Below are 17,484 nucleotides of genomic sequence, written 5' to 3'. Positions count from 1 at the left end.
CACTCATTCTATACTATTCTAAGACTTTTGATTTTGGTCGGCTGGAAGCCAAGGCCACCGGAATCCGTTCATTAGCCTCATCCAGTGCAAGCCAAGGCCACCGAAATCCATTCATTAGCCTCATCCAGTGCAAGCACTGCTCGGAGCCCACTTCAAAGCTCGTGTGAACTCTTGAAGCACCAGAGATTTGGGGTTTCATTGTTCTCCTGCAATCGCCGCTATTTTTGAGATTTTGAGTTTCTCATTCTTTGTTCGATTTGTTTGCAACTGGTTAGTACTTCATACCCTCGCAATCCTACTTCTTTCTGTTTGTGTTTATGTTATGTGCACTAGTGCTACTTGGATTTATTTGAGCTAATTTCAATATTATGCCACTTCTTATACAAGTCTGTTCGTCTTAATACCATTCTGCAGTGTCAATGACTTCAACTCTGTTCAAATCCTATTTTTTCCATAATTAGCTAAGTTGATTCATGACATTTGCTTGGTTCATAATTAAACCTGATTGATGCTTGTTTCACTTTGTTTTGATTTCTTGTACTAAAACCCTTAGGAAACTGTGTCCTTGCTCAGAATTGCTCTCTTCCTTTTGAATCATTTATGCATAACTTGCTGTTTCTCTGCAAATCATGTGACAATACTGTCTAAATGCTTAGCCTAATATGTTCTCTTTCCACTGCTAGCTTTAATGCATGCCTATTATATGTGTCCAACTTGATTGATTTCTAATCATTATGTTTATGTATAGCGGGTTGCTTATACATGTTTCTTGTTATGAGTCTAGGCCTTAGATTCTTGTGAGGAACTAATTTATGCTCAGAATTTGTCCAAATAAACTACTTTTCTATCGAGTCCTTCATGTACAATCTGCTATTTTCTTAGAGTCAATTCATGAGGAACCTTTATGCTAATACTATCCCAACTAGGTCTCTTTGCTGTTTATAAACTCTAATGTCATGCTATTGCTATGTGCTCACTAATTGCTTAAGACTACTAGGAAGAATCTCATTATATTCAACTTATTCTTTCTATATGGTCAACTGAGATAGTCCTAATGTCTGTTTGACATGTTAGTTTGGAGTTAATGTGTCTTCCTACTATGATATCTTTGAACTTGCGAATCTTTGTGTTATACTCAGTATGATTAGGCTCCCTATTGATTGTTTGCTTGTCTGTTTGTTATGTGTAATTGTGATTCCCTGACTATAACTCTGTTTGACCTTCATAACTCAGATTCCTGAGTTTAAAATCCTTTTTAGGCTAATTATGGACCATCTATATTCTGAACTCATTTGGCATGTGCATCTTGTATATGTTTACCCTGTAACCCCAAATGACCTGTTTCCCCTAACTCTCTCTCAATGTGTTGTTCATGCTCAACATGATATCCCTTGCTAAGTGATTGAACCTGCTATATTAGTTTGCCATATCAAACTTGCCATGTTGAAGCTAAGCCCTATTGATTCTCTTAGTTTTCATGTTCTTTTGTTTAATCAATCTTGTCACGTTTGCTTCTAAAATGTAAAATACACTTTCCTGTAAATTCTGCCATCTAGTCGCTGTTAGTAGGTCTTAGAATCCTTTAAGTGATTGCTATATGTGGTTTGTTAGTCTGTCTAGTTAAGTTGTTAATTCGCAATTGCTGGGTAAGTGAGACTCTATTTGGGCTTGATATGGGTCTAAGTGTGGGCCTGGGCTGTGCAATCGATACACTCCAATGTTTGAGCTGAGTTTGGGTCTGAGTCTGCTACTTGTCTGAGGAGCGAGTCTGTTGAAGGCCCAGACAGTGATGCATTATTTCTTCTTGGGTCTGCTCTATTTGTTGGGCATGTAGTCATCTCGATTTTGTAATATATGAGATAGTTTCTTCTTTTATCTTTGGGCATGTAATAATTTGTAAACAAACGATGGGGGAATTAGTGAAAGGGGGTTAGGTATCCTAATTCTTGCATAAATGGGTAGAAAACATGTCCATAGGATTTACTTGCCTTGCTTGCTGTTTGCTTGATGTGCTACACATAGAAATCATGCCTATAGGAAATCACACACTTCACTTAACTTGTCTAATACATGTACACTATTCACATCATGTTGGTTTGAGTAAATGTTGTACCTGTTTCCATGTCTACTGCTGTGCACTATTAGATAACATATCTATAGGAATCAAACGCCAATAACTACTTGTTTAATTATTAGACAATATGCCTATAGGATGTAACAATACATGCCTTTGCTAATGCTCATCTAGATACCATGACTATAGGGCTTTAATTAATTAACTAATTGACCACTTCTGTTATTTTATTATACTGCTCGCCTAGACGACATGTCTATAGGAATAAGTATGATAAAATCAAGTTCAAATACCAACAGTTAGAAATCATGTCTATAAGATACGATTGCTCGCCTAGAAAGCATGTCTATAGAATCTGCCTGTGTGCATTTGTTGCTTATGTGTGGAGGCTAATTTGAGTCACTTATTGTCTTTACGTGTAGTCCTACATGTTTTGAATGTGTGCCTAGTTTTATTATTTTTGAGCACCCTAAGTAAAGTCTAGAATTACTCAAATAGTAGGTCCAAAGCCTCCTCGACTATAGGCATGAGACGAGTAGCGCACACATAAGACACATTTTAGAATTGAATTAGAGAACTCTAAGTAAACAAATTCAATATAATAATTTGGTAGCAGGAGATGATAGTCTGTGCTCGCTGAATAATATGAGCAACCTCTACCCTAAGAGAGTTGCGAAGTTTTTAGTTATGTTGCACGGGGTGATCCTTTAGGCTAAAAAACTTAAGACCCCCCTCATTTATATGTTTATTGTTCGCACCGTGAATAATTAAGTTATATCTTGTAACTTCTAAAGACTTGTACTGATTATTTATATATTTTAATTCTTGTGCTATTTTCTTTACACTTGTTTATATTATAGTAGAACTTTTAAATTCCTTGTCTTCCCTCACTTATATGATCACATAGGACAATTATAATCCGATAATCTCACATAGCGTAAACTTTGGCCTGGACCCACAGCTGTGGACCTCGAAGAGTGCCTAACACCTTCTCTTTGAGTTAATTTGAGCCTTTACCCGATCTTTGGTGACATAGACCAGTTAAACGGAGTTATTTACAAATAGGTGCCTAACGCACCTTAAAAACCATTAGGTGATGACTCTTCTCTTTTAATACCCATTTAAAAGAGTTGTCATATATCGAAACCCGCCTTCGAGGGAGAAAAGGGCACGACAACGATTGCACCAGCAAAACTGATAGAATAGTTTTATCGCCCAAACTTGTCCCAATGTGTCAAAACCCCTTAGGTCTCACTCTAAACCATTCAAACAAGTAATGAACAGTAATATCAATCAATATCCATTCTCAAAAAACAATTTGGATCACAACTGTCGAATTGTTACAACCACTTAAAAAAAACAATTTCATATTCCCAAAAATGAAAGCAAGAATAGAAACATAGGATGGTTAAGTTGCAGGAGAGTCATAAAAAATATAGGGGGTTTCAGTGTAATTTCCTTTAACTGTACGAGCGCGTTCTTATAATAATGTACAATTTTTTCCCCGTCCTCTTCTTTTTTTCGGAGAATGTACTAGGAAGCTGGTCTCCCAAAATGGAACAATCTAGAACCCCGATCCCCACCGTCAATTCTGTAATCCAACGGTTTACATTCCACCCACGCACACGCAAATACGCACCCACTGCCAAAAACGAAAATCATCATTGGAATTTTAATCGACAAGAGAATTCTAGAGGCTTCTCCATATTCACAACATCCTACGGCCAGTTTCCCATTCCGACCTTTATTAAGATTTAAATCTGAACCGTGTAATTAGTCTATATATACCCCTTTTGAAATATTCTTGGAGTAATTAGTTGGTTTTATTTATTGTTACAATACAAAGAAGTAAAGAAGGGGAAACGAAGATGTTTGGGAGAGGACCAAAGAAGAGTGATAATACGAGGTACTATGAAATATTGGGTGTGTCAAAGAATGCATCAGATGATGAAATCAAGAAAGCTTATAGAAAAGCTGCTATGAAGAATCACCCTGATAAGGGTGGTGACCCTGAAAAGGTACCCCTTTTTTTCACCATCTCTAGCTGTTATATCGTTGTTTCATCCATTTTTTATGTGTTGTTGCTGCTTCTTCTTGTTGTTGTTGTTGTTGTTATGCTGTTATATTTGCTTAAACTAGGAATTAGGATGGCTAAAGTTGGAATTTTTGGCTGTGTGAATGTTTTGAGTTGAGGTGCTTCTTAGAGTTTACGCATTCTCAATATTGTAGAAAATTTCTGTTTCTTTTTGATGATTTGATTATTTGCTTTTTATTTTGGGTGGTGGTGGTGGTGGTGGAGTTGGTATGAGGTCGGCCTGGCTTAGTTGAAGCTGTAAAGATGGGTGCTTTTGCAACCCCCTGTTCTTTCTCAGTGGTAGTTTTAGGGGTATCACTGAAGCTGTTAAGAGTCATTTTTAAGAGAATTTTGTAACTTTGGAACAAATGATATTAAGTCGTATGTTCATGCGTGTCTGTGGACAAGTTTATGTATGAACCTCTTAAGTCAAACGGGTTTGGGTGGAAACTCGAGTCAATGTGTTTTACTCTCAGAATGGTATGTTGGACTTACCTATTCCCAAGTTGTTGGTTTTCTATGCTACAGACCAGTAATTCCGCAAATGTCCAAACCCCTTCGATTCACGCCTAACTAATCCGGATTCCATCCATACTTGGCACACAAGCCTCAAATGACCAAATGAACATGTTCCAATTTATCCGATATCAACAAAGTCAAATCCCGGTCAAACTTAGAAATTTTCCAAACCTAGTTTTCCTAGTTGACAATTGAGTTGCTCTGACACGTCAGTTTAGGTGCCACACCCGTGTCACACGACACTAGTATAAATGTGGCATGGGATCTGTACCGGATTTGGTCAAATAAGTTTGGGTACTTTGACGAGGGACGGAAAAATTAGAGACGAGATATAATTTGATTCCCGAAATTAGAATCAAAACTAGGGTAAATTTGAAGAAAATTGCATACCTTATTTAGGAAATCAATCCTTTACTTATCTACGACTTACAACAACAACAACAATAACAATCCAGTATAATCCTATTAATGAGGTATGGGGAGAGTAGTGTGTACGCAGACCTTACCCCTACCCTGGGGTAGAGAGGCTGTTTCCGATAGACCCTCGGCTCCTTTCCTCCAAGAACTCCCCACCTTGCTCTTGGGGTGACTCGAACTCACAACCTCTTAGTTGGAAGTGGAGGGTGCTCACCACTAGAGCAACCTACTCTTGTGACACGGGTGTGGCAATCCTCACTTTACAAGCTATATATAAGTATTCCACAAACAACAACAACAACAATAACCCAGTATAATTCCACTAGTGGGGTCTGGGGAGGGTAGTGTGTACGCAGACTTTACCCCTACCCTGGGGTAGAGAGACTGTTTCCGATAGACCCTCGGCTCCCTCCTTCCAAGAACTACCCACCTTGCTCTTGGGGTGACTCGAACTCACAACCTTTTGGTTGGAAGTGGAGGGTGCTTATCACTAGAGCAACCCACTCTTGTCATAAGTATTCCACAAAAAAATTCATAATTTAGAGATATTTTTATTTTTTTGAATTATTTTTAGCTGGATCCCCGCATCCGTACCCGTACTAGGATCCGTATCCCCAAATCTTAGAATTTACATCTCGAACGCACCAGTGTCGGACACCCACACCTGTGTCCGAGCAACTTAGGTTGACAGTGTGAATATGATCTGAGTCATCTGATAGAAGTTGTTCTTTTCCTGCAGTTTAAGGAGCTTGCTCAAGCTTATGAGGTGTTGAGTGACTCACAGAAGCGTGAGATTTATGATCAGTATGGAGAAGATGCATTAAAAGAAGGAATGGGTGGCGGCGGCGGAATGCATGATCCATTTGACATCTTTGAATCTTTCTTTGGTGGCAATCCATTTGGAGGTTAGATCTCGTGGCGTTTATTTGATGCTTGTTAAATATGTCATCAAGTTCTCTTGCTGAATTTAGTTTCTGCATCTTTCGTGTCTTGGAAAGTTAAATAACACAAAGTGTTGTCGCTGAGCAGGTGGTGGTAGCAGCAGAGGAAGAAGACAGAGAAGGGGTGAGGATGTAGTGCATACACTGAAGGTCTCTCTCGAGGACCTTTACAGTGGGATAACCAAAAAACTCTCCCTTTCGCGCAATGTCATTTGCTCCAAGTGCAGTGGGTCAGTATTTGTTGTTTGTCACTCTTACTCTCTCACTTTTATTTTATATGACAGTGTTAGACTCGTATTGTCTTTAGTACAAAAGAAAGTTTTTGGTATATATACATTTCATTACTATAATAACATGTCATTCATGAGGGGAAGCCTTGGTAAAGTTTCTGATCAAGAGGTCACGGGTTTTGAGGTTGGGAATAGCCTCCTGCAGGAATGCAGGAGCCCTTCCCCGGGCCCCGCACATAGTGAGAGCTTAGTGCACAAGGCTGCCCCTTTAATAACATGTCATTAAGGGTAAAATATATTATTGGAATTTGTAGTTGTAAATATGTTAAGACATTCATGACTATAAAAGGATGTTGTTTAGGGTTAAATTGGAAGGTTAAGGTTAAAGGGTCTTCAAATATCTAAAAGTGTCATTTCTTTTGGAATAGACTAAAAAAAGGATACAAAGAAGTGTCATGAGAAATGAAAAGAGGTAAATCTTTTCACAAATTTGAGTTTATAAATCATTACTTATGTTGTATTGGTTTGTTTCTGTAACTGCAGGAAAGGATCGAAGTCTGGTGCTTCAATGAAGTGTTCTGGTTGTAAAGGTAGTGGTATGAAGGTTTCAATTAGACAACTTGGCCCTTCAATGATCCAGCAAATGCAGCACGCTTGTAATGAATGCAGGGGTACTGGAGAGACTATTGACGATAAGGATCGGTGCCCTCGGTGCAAAGGTGAAAAAGTGGTTCAGGAGAAGAAAGTCCTTGAAGTTCATGTTGAGAAAGGCATGCAAAATGGACAGAAAATTACATTCCCTGGAGAGGCTGATGAAGCGGTAAGATGATCTATTTTCTCTCTTTTATTTGTATATGTCAATCTTAACCGAAGCCTAAGGTAGTTACTTACTTGGTTATATATTGTTGCAGCCTGATACAATTACTGGAGATATAGTTTTTGTGCTCCAGCAGAAAGACCACCCGAGGTTCAAGAGAAAGGGCGACGATCTGTTTGTAGATCACACATTGAGTCTAACTGAGGCTTTATGTGGCTTCCAGTTCATAATGACACACTTGGATGGCAGACAACTCCTCATAAAATCAAATCCCGGGGAAGTTGTTAAACCTGGTTAGTATCACCTTGATTTTTGCCTAGGAATTTCGACATGATACGTAGATATACATGTGAAAAACCAGTAACGAAGCCATTAAGTTTAAATCTTGAATCTGCCTTTTGCTTGTTCGAAATATTCTTATTGACGTTGGTTCTTCGTTCTTGGTTCCGACTACTGCAGATCAATTCAAGGCAATCAATGATGAGGGAATGCCAATGTATCAGAGGCCATTTATGAGGGGCAAATTGTACATTCGTTTCGTCGTTGAATTCCCAGATTCATTGAACACAGAACAGGTGAAGGCTCTGGAGGCAATCTTACCACCAAGACCTCAGTCACAGTACACAGACATGGAATTGGATGAGTGTGAGGAGACTTCTTTACATGATGTGAATATTGAGGAGGAAATGAGAAGGAAACAGGCAGCTCAACAAGAGGCATATGATGAGGATGATGAGATGCATGGTGGTGGAGGACAGAGAGTACAATGTGCACAGCAGTAACATGTTTCTATAAAGAGGTTTTTGTGAAATAGCAGATAATAAGATATACTGGACGGCAAGAAATAACCAGCTTGAACTTTGGTTCTTGCTTGGTTTATTGTATCTGTTTCTTTTGTTGTTTTGGAAAAGCAATGTACTCTGCTAGTCGCTTTATTGAAATAGAAATGTATTATATTTCCTTCATCCTATTGGACGTTATCTAATTTATTGAGTTGATCTCATTGCATAATGTCTTAACATCAATGAGAAATCTTAACCTGTTTTGCCAGAGGGTCGTTGAATGCCTTGAGAGAATTAATTTATTCATTTATTTAACTTTGAATCTTGGACAGTTTAACTAGTTATTTAGTTAGATGGAATTCAATCTAATACTTTGCAGGCAAAAGAAAAGGGAAAAAGAAATAAACTCACATCTGATTTTGCACAAGGTATGCACAATGTGTCTTGTTTCTGCTTCTACAAACTGACAAAATAGACTTACGTGCAACTGAAGGTGGCTAAAGAGTGCTTATGGGACTAATGAATTCTAGATAATCCCCAAGACTAATTACAGAAAAAATCTAGTGTGTAGTGTACTTACAGAAGCAATGATCTACAATGCTAATTTTAACAAATTGAGAAATAAAAATGAGGGAATTCGTCCAAGTTTTTCAGCTACTTGAGGCAGGAGACCAATGTAATCCAATCTCTTATTAGTATTGGTAATCACAGTAAATATCCAGTCATTGGGGAGCTCCTTGGCTGATGCCCAGTTTCTTTTGTAGAAACCACAAAATTTGAGGTGTTTTTATTGTTGGCTTATGAATGGATTGGACACACATCTTTGCAACTGCCAAAAGAGCTTTGAGCTCTCTGAAATCATAGCTGTCTCCTAGATCCGGATCTATCATCTGGTGAATGGACCTTCTCCGGAGACGAGAATCTTGGACCCACTGAACTAAGTCAACGCCTCCGTCCTCTGAGGATTGACCCGTGACTAACTCAAGAATCAATAAACCAAGCTGGTAGATTGTATGTTTGCAGATCTCATCTCTACATTCTGCAAGATAAGCAATGCAAGAACTGAAGAGAGGCTATGGCCTGTATACTCTGAGGGTGATACCAGAAAGCATCATACCTTTCGAGCATTTAGATTTCGGTGGTGGAATGTTGCTCTCAGAAGAAAGAAGGCTAACATCACAGAGCTGTAACAAGGAATCATACATACTATCATTGTTTTGACGACTGTTGACTAATTTAACAAAAGATGATGCAGGTCTGAAGTGGACATCAAATGTGACAATGAAGCAATTCTACTATACATAGGCTTAAGTTTGCAACTCTTACTTTAGCTGTAAAGTTCTCGTCCAGCATGATGGTACTTGAACTGATTGAAACATGGTACATAGGCGGATCACAAAAGAAATGGAGATATTCCTACATTGGGATTGAAACAACCATCAGTTATTTAACAATTCTGCATATATTATGGCATATATATAAATAGATTTGTGTCCATTCTTATGGCATATATTACATTGTATTACTCTGAACTAAGAAACGATCACAGGTGTGACTCCTGCAATTTCATCTAGGTTGCAACAGAAACATGCAGTTCTTGTACGATCATAATAAATATTGAGTATACTCTATATTGGTGTATGCTCCAGACCTCCTGAAGGGAGCTGAGTGGCTACACCCATTTGAGATCTTCAATGCATCATGGAATGTAAACTAAGACTATCTTGTCAACTGCAAGGACATATGAGTGTTAAGTTCAAGATTCTTTTTTTTTAACTGAGAAATCCCTGTGTTAGCTGACGCATGGTTCACAACTCGGTGGATAATGAATCGGCCATCTACCTTTCTCTACTTAAATACCAGATTGTTCGCAACAAATTTGAACTCGTGACTTGCGCCTAACCATGCATACTACAAGACTACAGAAAATCATCTCTTTTATGACTGAATCATGGGGAAGTTTTTCTCCCCATCAGTACAAGACTACAGGAACTTATGTCTTCAATAACTAATTAATATGTCTGTGCTGCTAAATGTTCTCCAAAGACCACATTTTTTTACAAGAGGTGCCGTCTTATGCAGATCTCTAATATCCAGGTCATTTGAAAGTTCAGTTTTTCAGGAAACAGCTTTGGAAGACAGAAGTTTCAGTTTTTTGGTAACATGGAAAGTTAGCTTTCCCGTCCCCTGTTCCAAAATCCATAAGACGGGTTAGGTACAACCTTGAAGAATCTTGAGCATGTACTTAAACCAACATTTTTCAAATGACATCAGGAAAAGTATACAACATGTGCAAAAGACTACTCGGAATTTAAGCCGCTGGCATCAAATACTAGGAGCACAAAGTTTGCAGCCTAGGTAGGTCATGACTTGCAGCTTAGGCCTCCTCTACTCCGATTCACTCCCCCCTCACCACCCGCACCACGAGAAAAACTTTTTAAATGACCAAATATTACTAGTGGTAACAGAAGGGAGGACTGTTCATCACTACTTCAACAAAAGGTGAATCTGAAACCAAATAGGTGAGAAAATGTATATAATGCTAGAATAGTTCTCCATACTGGTTTCCCAGAGTCTATATTTAATACTGTTGAGGCTGTGCTAAAGGGTTTGGCTGTTTGAGTTAGTCTACCAATAACTACATCTTCAATATGGTAATTCAAAAATGTAAAAAGCATAATATGGAAATAATCAGCATAAGTACATGATATGCAGCTTCAGGAACATACCACAGCAGCAGCAATGCCAACGGCTATCTGCAACCTTATTCTCCAGTTCAATGGAGTCTTCAGAGGATCTGCAAGGACCACATTTAGTTAGAGGCATATCCATCAAACTCAACACGAAATGGCAGAAGAAAAAGAAAAACGATTTTTTTTTTTGAAGGCTTCTCCTTAAAAAATTACCAGAGAGGTGTTCCTTCAGACTTCCTTTTTCCATATCTTCAAACACTAAAAACCTGAAAGTAGACAAGATCTGCTATCAAAGAAGGGAGAAAAAGCCAAAAGAATAAAAGAAAAGAAAAACGAAAAGGCAACAAATAAAAAAAAAGAGAAAAGGAAACTCTGCACCCAGAAACTGTAGGGAGTAAGGAATATCCACTGCAATCAGCAATAAAACTCTCTGATGATATTTTAATTTTAATTGTATTATGTGACGGGATGTAGCTAAGTTACATGCGATATCCATACTATACAATTGCATAGGTTGATTAGGTTCATTTGTGGAAACAAGAAATGATGACCTCATGATGTAGTAACGAAGAAGGAATATTGAATTTGACATGAGATCATTTCATCTAGAGCTGGAATATCATCGCTCCTGGAAGTCAATATTTTGCAATGATTTTCGAGCTAACTAAATCTTTGCATAAATTGATTTATCAAAATAATCGATGATAAGAAAATATCAAGCAAAGGCCAGATTTCTGTGAACTATACACACAAAAGAATCCAATTCAAGGTTCAATTTTTTTTCCCTTTCTATTCGATTCTCTCACATTCCTAAAACAGTATGTTATGTGGCATGCATGCATTTACACAGAAAAGTTCTCTGCAGAAATCCTAGATCAGATTCTCATCAGAACTATCACAAATACTTTCATGCTCTTGGCTAAAAAAAGGTTTGCACGTGAGGAGCGTGTTGAAGATGTAAAAGAAATATACTAAAGTTTCTCGTCTCTAACAGTTTGGTGGTTCGTACAATTCAACAAACTGGAAAAGTAAATAATATAGGATACGTGTTACATTTGGAAAATTACAATGAACACATTGAGAAGTTCTAATTGGGGGTTACTCATAAAATAAATTCGTACAGGTTTGTTAAAGAACTGTTTAAAATGAAGCACTATCACAGTAAATAAAGGCATCAGGCTTAAATATTTTAACTTAACGGAAACCAGGGGAAACAAAACTTATCAGAAACTACAAAGAGCTTCAGAAGAAAATTGAGATACCGTGCATATCAAGGGGAAGAATGTCATGCAATTCAGGAAGAAACACAGCAATAAAGAACAAATTTTCCAAATATGGGTGCTCTTGAGTCACAGGTAAGTGTTTGAAAGTAATAAAGTTTAGTATGTCCAACTACTTGCACTTCTTGAGAGAAATACGATGACTACCATCATCAGCAGCTAAGTTAGATGTTCAGAGAATATGATCGGTACATATTTATTTTCTCCAGATAGGGGGAAAAACTAATAATCCGGTTTTACAATATACTATAGCACCCACATTATATTGTGATCATAATTTGATCAAGAAACAATCAACCCATTCCTTCTCCCACTCTATCTCAAAGTTAGATTAATAATCAGCAAGACACGGGACCCTTTCCACAATTCACAAACATAATCAAGCCAAAGCTAAGGAAATTAACCTCTTAGGGCCACTAGAGAATCCATTAAGTGCAGCAACATGTCGATGATGCAAGCGACCGAGTATCTGTACCTCCCTGTAGAAGGCAGTATCATCCTGATCTTCAGCAGCTCGGACTTCTTTCACTATTGCAGCACGGCCATTTCGAAATTTGGCTCTGTAAGCAACTCTTTTGGAAGAGATATAAACAACTCTCCTAAAACAATCAGTTGCTTTCTTTATGTCTTTATAAGAAAAATGTTTCACCAAGGATATTGGACCTGAAATTGATTAAAAATTCATAAACAAAAAATCCCATGATTTTCAAGGCTAACTTTATGTCTAGCAGTAGATACCATAAAAAAACTTAATAATATTAGTAAAATATTAATGCCTTTTAGTTCAAAGTTCAAACAGTCAAGTAAAACTTTCTAACTTTTTCTTCTTGTTCTTGTTTTCCCTTCCTTTTAGCTTCTTTCTATCACCAATTGGCAATATCAGTATAAAGGGGGGGAAAAAGAAAAAATATAAATAAAAATCACTAACAATGCTGCTACCAACACTTCTCCAGTCAGAACAAAAGAGAAGTCAAAATCTTTATAATTCACAAAGTTACAATTTTCTTTAATTCACATCAATTTCAACTTCAGTTTCATAACAAAACTGCAGCTGATACTCCTTCAGCCAGCAGAAAATGACAAGTAAAGATCACTTACTATCAATTCACAAAATTACAACTTTACTGAAAACCCACTTCAAAATTTAACTTCAGGGTAATTATAAAACAAAATTTTCAATAAACTACCACACAATTACACATAATCTTAGACGCAAGAACTACCACAACACAATTTGACTAAACCAACTAAAGTTAAAATTGAAGAAATGAAATTTTTCACATAATTTCGGCCAGTTGGACTTGCCTGAATGAGATCTGAAATGAACCAAAGCAAGAATAAGAAGCCTGATCTTGAAGATCAAAGCTTCCATTGACAGATACTGCAGAAGAAGGACAAGAAAAAGAAGGAGCTTTTAATAATACTAGTAGGAGTGGAAAGTGGGTCAGTTAACTGATTATGACCCATTGTTGCTTCTGACTTTAAAAATCGAACATATGCCTCCCCTTTGCTTTAATAAATTTGGGAACTTTAACTGTCCTTTTCGTTTTACTTTTGCTCTGTTAGGTAAACATTGCTATTATTGTTAACAGTTGGAGAATAGAATAAGAATATATATCTGATTTTCTGTTATAGTATATGATTTGGAAGGAATGAAAGAAAGGGTGCTAACGGTTAAACATTAACGGCAGTTGTGAGGTCGTTAGGGTGGTGGGGTCCACGGTGTGAAGGGTAATATAGTAAATTGGAAATTGGGTTTGCAACCCGTAGTGTGTGATTAAGTAGGCGTTTGGACATAAAAATTGTAAAATTCCAAAAAATGATGAAAATTTTTTTCAAGTGAAAATAATATTTGAAATTTAGAGTTGTGTTTGGACATAAATTTCAGTTTGGGTTGTTTTTGAAGTTTTATGAGTAAAAATTTTGAAAAATAGTTTTTTGGAGTTTTTTAAATTTTCGAAAATTTTCAAAATGCATCTTCAAGTGAAAATTGGAAATTTTATGAATAAACACTGATTTCGAAAAAAAGTAAATTTTTTTTGGAAAAAAGGAATTTTTTTTAATGTCCAAACAGGCTCTTAATGTAAGTTTGATCAGCGCATGATAGGGTAAAACTAATGTGCGCAGGGGTCAAAAAATGCCTAGAGGACGACCGACGAAGGCAAACAAAATCGCTGCTAAGAATGCGGCGGAGTTGCTGAAAGAAGTCATAGGTGTAGGAACTTCAATCCATCTAAATAAGTCCCCTACTCTAGCATTGTATGTAGGGAAGAGTCAAAATGGTCAAACTCCGGTGACCACACCTGTACCTGTATACAATCAGCAGACGCCGATGGGAGTGACAACAGCTACAAATTCAAATAGAAAGGCGCTGATGGACGTAACACCAACGAATCAAACAATTATGAAGGAATGGCCTAAGGAAGCAAATTTGGGGAAATTGCATAGATCTGGGAATAAGGCTGAGGCTGACGGCGATGAGCAGAAACAAAGGGAGATGGATGCAGAGCAACCAATAGAGGTACCAAAAACCTGGGCAACACCATTCAATGAGAAAAGATTCGCTGCCAGAGGTATGAAATTGAAATATATTGCACCAATTATTGTAGAGGGTGAATTGGTAGCTCAATTACAATAAGAGGAGATTGACAGAGAAACAGAAAAATGGAAACATGCACTAATTTTGTATATAGTTGGGAATTCACCTACTATTGCAGCAGTGGAGAGGTTTATTGCAAGTAAGTGGAAATATATTGCAAAGCCCAAAGTTTACTATCACAACGAAGGCTTCTTCCTGGTAAAATTTGGGAGTATAGCTGATAGAGATGAGGTTCTTTTCTCTGGTCCTCACACAATGAATAATAGACCAGTTATTGTTAAGATTTGGGAGGCTGATTTTGATTTCAACAAGGAGGTGCTCTGAATGACCCCCCTGTGGATTAAGATGCCCAATCTCCCACTTAGTTGCTGGAGTATGGATTCATTAAGCAGGATAGGTAGTTTGCTGGAACGTCCAGTTTATGCAGATGAATGCACTACAAATATTGATAGGGTCTCCTATGCAAGGATGCTTATTGAAATGGATGTTACAAAGCCTTTACCAGAATCCATTAAAGCAAGAGATCCTATGGGGAAGATCTTTGATCAAGAGATAAAGTATGATTGGAAACCTGTCTATTGTCCATCTTGCTTACAAAGTGGATATAGATGCCAAGATGATGGGCAAACAAAAGCCACTCCACCTGATCAAGGGATGTCGGGGAAGCAGAAGACTATGTGGCTAAAGAAAAAGGATGATATCCAGGATCAGCCTCAAAACAACCAACTTGCTCGAGGGAGAGATTAGCAGGTAGGAATGCTTGTACAATGAACAAGCAGGTGCAGGTCCAGAATGATACAGCTAAAAATAAGGCTGGCAAGTGAGCCGGTCCAGGTCCGGGACCGCGGGCCAAACAGGGCCAAACAGGCTAAATGGGTCAGGACAGTATGGGCTGGTTTTAGTGGGTCTGGGCCGGTCTCGTGGGCCGGCCCTATGCTTTGGGCCCGCCAGGCCCGGGATCATTTGGCCCGCCAGGGATCGGGACCGGGACCGGTCCCTTAGCGGGCCAAACGGTCCCAGCGGCTATATTTTTAATTTTTTTTTTAAATATAGCCGTTGGGCTGTCAAAAATAGTCGTTGGCTATTTATAAAATAGTTATTTAATCCCCCCAACTTTGTTTTAATCCCAAACTTTTTATAACTATACTTTTTCCTATTTTCAACTATAAATACCCCCTCATTCTTTCATTTTTCTTACAAAATCTTCAATCTATCACAATCTCTCTCTAATTTTCTTCTATAATTGCTACTATTGCTTACTTTGTTGTTACAATTCGTGAAACAATTGTGAAGTTGATGAATTGAAGTCTTCAACGATAATCAATTTTCAACAAGTTGTTCGTCAATTCGGTAAACTCGTTTCAACTCTTAAGTTTTAATATTATAGTTTTGTTTGTTTTATTTATTTTCTATTACTTTATTAATTAAGATGGCTTCCTTAAAAAAATAATTTTGGTAAAAATAAGGAAAAATCCAAGAGTGACGAATCTAGTGCTCAATCTGTTCCTCCTCCACTAACCTGGGCTCCCCGAACCAAACTCCATATCCGTCCTACACCTGCTATTCTTGATAGCGATAATAGTTTATTACAATTTACTGAAAGTCAATTTTGCCATAATATTTGAGCTGGTGAACAATTAGACCATGAATTAATGAATGCTCTTTATTCTAATCCAACTATTGATGAAAATGATGACGAGGAAATAGATTTTGATGAAACTCAACCGGATGATGATACACCAACTAGTCCTGCTCCTGATGTTAACCCAACTAGTGATAACCCTGCTAATCCAAATGATGTCCCATCTGATACTCCTGTTACTACCCCTACTTTTTCTAGACAACCTAGCAAACAGACGAAAACATCTCCCGTTTGGCCATTTTTTACTCAACTAATTCCAGAAAATAAGGCTAAGTGTAAAATTTGTGGCACGAAGTTAGTTTTTAAATATTTTGGATCGAGGGGGAGGGAGGGAGGGAACTTTGGCTAGACACATATTGAAACACCCTAAAGATAAAGTGAAATATCTTCGTCTGAAAGCTTTGGCCGAGGGGAAAAGTCTACCTACTCCTGGTCAGGTTGACCCTAGTACCAGTTCAAATCAATTTCAACCGGGAATTAACACTGTTACCGGTAGTATTTTATATTATGATCCAAAAAAAGATCGGGAAGAATTGGCAAAAATGGTAACTGTTATGTGTTTACCCTATAGTTTTCCTTCTGACCTTAACTTTGTGCATTATATTAGAAACAATTTTAATCCTACTTATAAAGGTATTCCTTGCACAACCGTAAAGAGCGATATTTATAAATATAAACATGAATATGAACAATATTTGCGCTATTTATTTACTAATATAAATTGTCGTATTGCTATTACAACTGATATTGATAGAAGTGGTAACGACTGTGATTATCTTACTGTTACCAGTCATTGGATTGATGAGGATTGGATAATGCAAAAGCGCATTATTTCTTATAGAATAATTAATTCATGTCACACATGACAGTTTATTGCTAGCACAGTTACAGATATTTGTAGATATTTTTGCATTAGTGATAAAATAATGTCAATTTCAATGGATAATGCTACTAGTAATACAAACGCTATAGCCTTGCTTACCACAACGCTAAATCCTGCATTTAGTGACATTTTTCATTTTAGATATATTTGTCATATTTACCATTTAATTGTGGGTGATGGTATGAGAATTTTAAATATTGAAATTGAAAAGGTTAAAATGGCTCTTAACTGCCTTTTTTATTCAAACCGTAGAAGTAGACTTAGAGAAAATTTTAAAAGATGCGATGAATTTGGCCTAAGAGAAAGAAAGGTTCCTAAACCTTGTCCAACTAGATGGAATTACATGTATGAAAGTTTGGTTATTGCATATGAATATAGAAAACCCATAAACTCAACATTTAATGCACATGTAAGTGATGATGATGAGCACCTTACAAATGAGGATTGGGCTAATGTTAAAATACTTGTAGATTTTTTAGAAAAAATTTATATTGCTACAAATAAATTTTCTGGGCAATATCATCCTACTATTT

The 17,484-nt window shown here is 37.3% G+C and overlaps 3 protein-coding genes across 3 annotated transcripts; 2 read left to right on the top strand and 1 right to left on the bottom strand.

Moving 5' to 3' along the window:
- The first annotated feature begins 3,597 nt into the window (after positions 1–3,597).
- On the top strand, positions 3,598–8,037 carry LOC104089348 (dnaJ protein homolog). The gene is made up of 6 exons (XM_009594216.4): positions 3,598–4,092; positions 5,824–5,989; positions 6,114–6,255; positions 6,799–7,075; positions 7,167–7,365; positions 7,532–8,037. Exons 1-6 carry the CDS (start codon positions 3,943–3,945, stop codon positions 7,852–7,854), a joined length of 1,257 nt encoding a protein of 418 aa, XP_009592511.1. The 5' UTR covers positions 3,598–3,942; the 3' UTR covers positions 7,855–8,037.
- A 208-nt stretch (positions 8,038–8,245) lies between these two features.
- LOC104089349 (probable receptor-like protein kinase At1g49730) lies at positions 8,246–13,312 on the bottom strand. The gene is made up of 7 exons (XM_009594217.4): positions 13,133–13,312; positions 12,232–12,490; positions 10,761–10,813; positions 10,584–10,651; positions 9,181–9,270; positions 8,972–9,038; positions 8,246–8,893 (listed from the first exon to the last, which is right to left on the bottom strand). Exons 1-7 carry the CDS (start codon positions 13,197–13,199, stop codon positions 8,577–8,579), a joined length of 921 nt encoding a protein of 306 aa, XP_009592512.1. The 5' UTR covers positions 13,200–13,312; the 3' UTR covers positions 8,246–8,576.
- Positions 13,313–14,771: 1,459 nt separating this feature from the next.
- Positions 14,772–15,173, top strand: LOC104089356 (uncharacterized). Its single transcript, XM_009594223.2, has one exon. It carries the CDS (start codon positions 14,772–14,774, stop codon positions 15,171–15,173), a length of 402 nt encoding a protein of 133 aa, XP_009592518.2.
- The last annotated feature ends 2,311 nt before the right edge of the window (positions 15,174–17,484 follow it).

Source organism: Nicotiana tomentosiformis, chromosome 11 (assembly GCF_000390325.3).
Source record: "Nicotiana tomentosiformis chromosome 11, ASM39032v3, whole genome shotgun sequence".
Classification (NCBI taxonomy): domain Eukaryota; kingdom Viridiplantae; phylum Streptophyta; class Magnoliopsida; order Solanales; family Solanaceae; genus Nicotiana; species Nicotiana tomentosiformis.
Note: the sequence above shows the minus strand (reverse complement) of the source record. Positions and strands in the feature narration are given on the sequence as shown.

Excerpts from the sequence above, each read along its gene's own strand:
- LOC104089348 (XM_009594216.4), top strand. The coding sequence starts at position 3,943 with ATGTTTGGGAGAGGACCAAAGAAGAGTGATAATACGAGGTACTATGAA. Across the intron at positions 4,093-5,823 it reads AGGGTGGTGACCCTGAAAAG|TTTAAGGAGCTTGCTCAAGC; the intron begins GTACCCCTTTTT and ends CTTTTCCTGCAG. Across the intron at positions 5,990-6,113 it reads TGGTGGCAATCCATTTGGAG|GTGGTGGTAGCAGCAGAGGA; the intron begins GTTAGATCTCGT and ends GTCGCTGAGCAG.
- LOC104089349 (XM_009594217.4), bottom strand. The coding sequence starts at position 13,199 with ATGGAAGCTTTGATCTTCAAGATCAGGCTTCTTATTCTTGCTTTGGTT. Across the intron at positions 10,814-12,231 it reads TTCTCTAGTGGCCCTAAGAG|GTTTTTAGTGTTTGAAGATA; the intron begins GTTAATTTCCTT and ends GTCTACTTTCAG. Across the intron at positions 9,039-9,180 it reads ACGAGAACTTTACAGCTAAA|CTCTGTGATGTTAGCCTTCT; the intron begins GTAAGAGTTGCA and ends TCCTTGTTACAG.
- LOC104089356 (XM_009594223.2), top strand. The coding sequence starts at position 14,772 with ATGCCCAATCTCCCACTTAGTTGCTGGAGTATGGATTCATTAAGCAGG.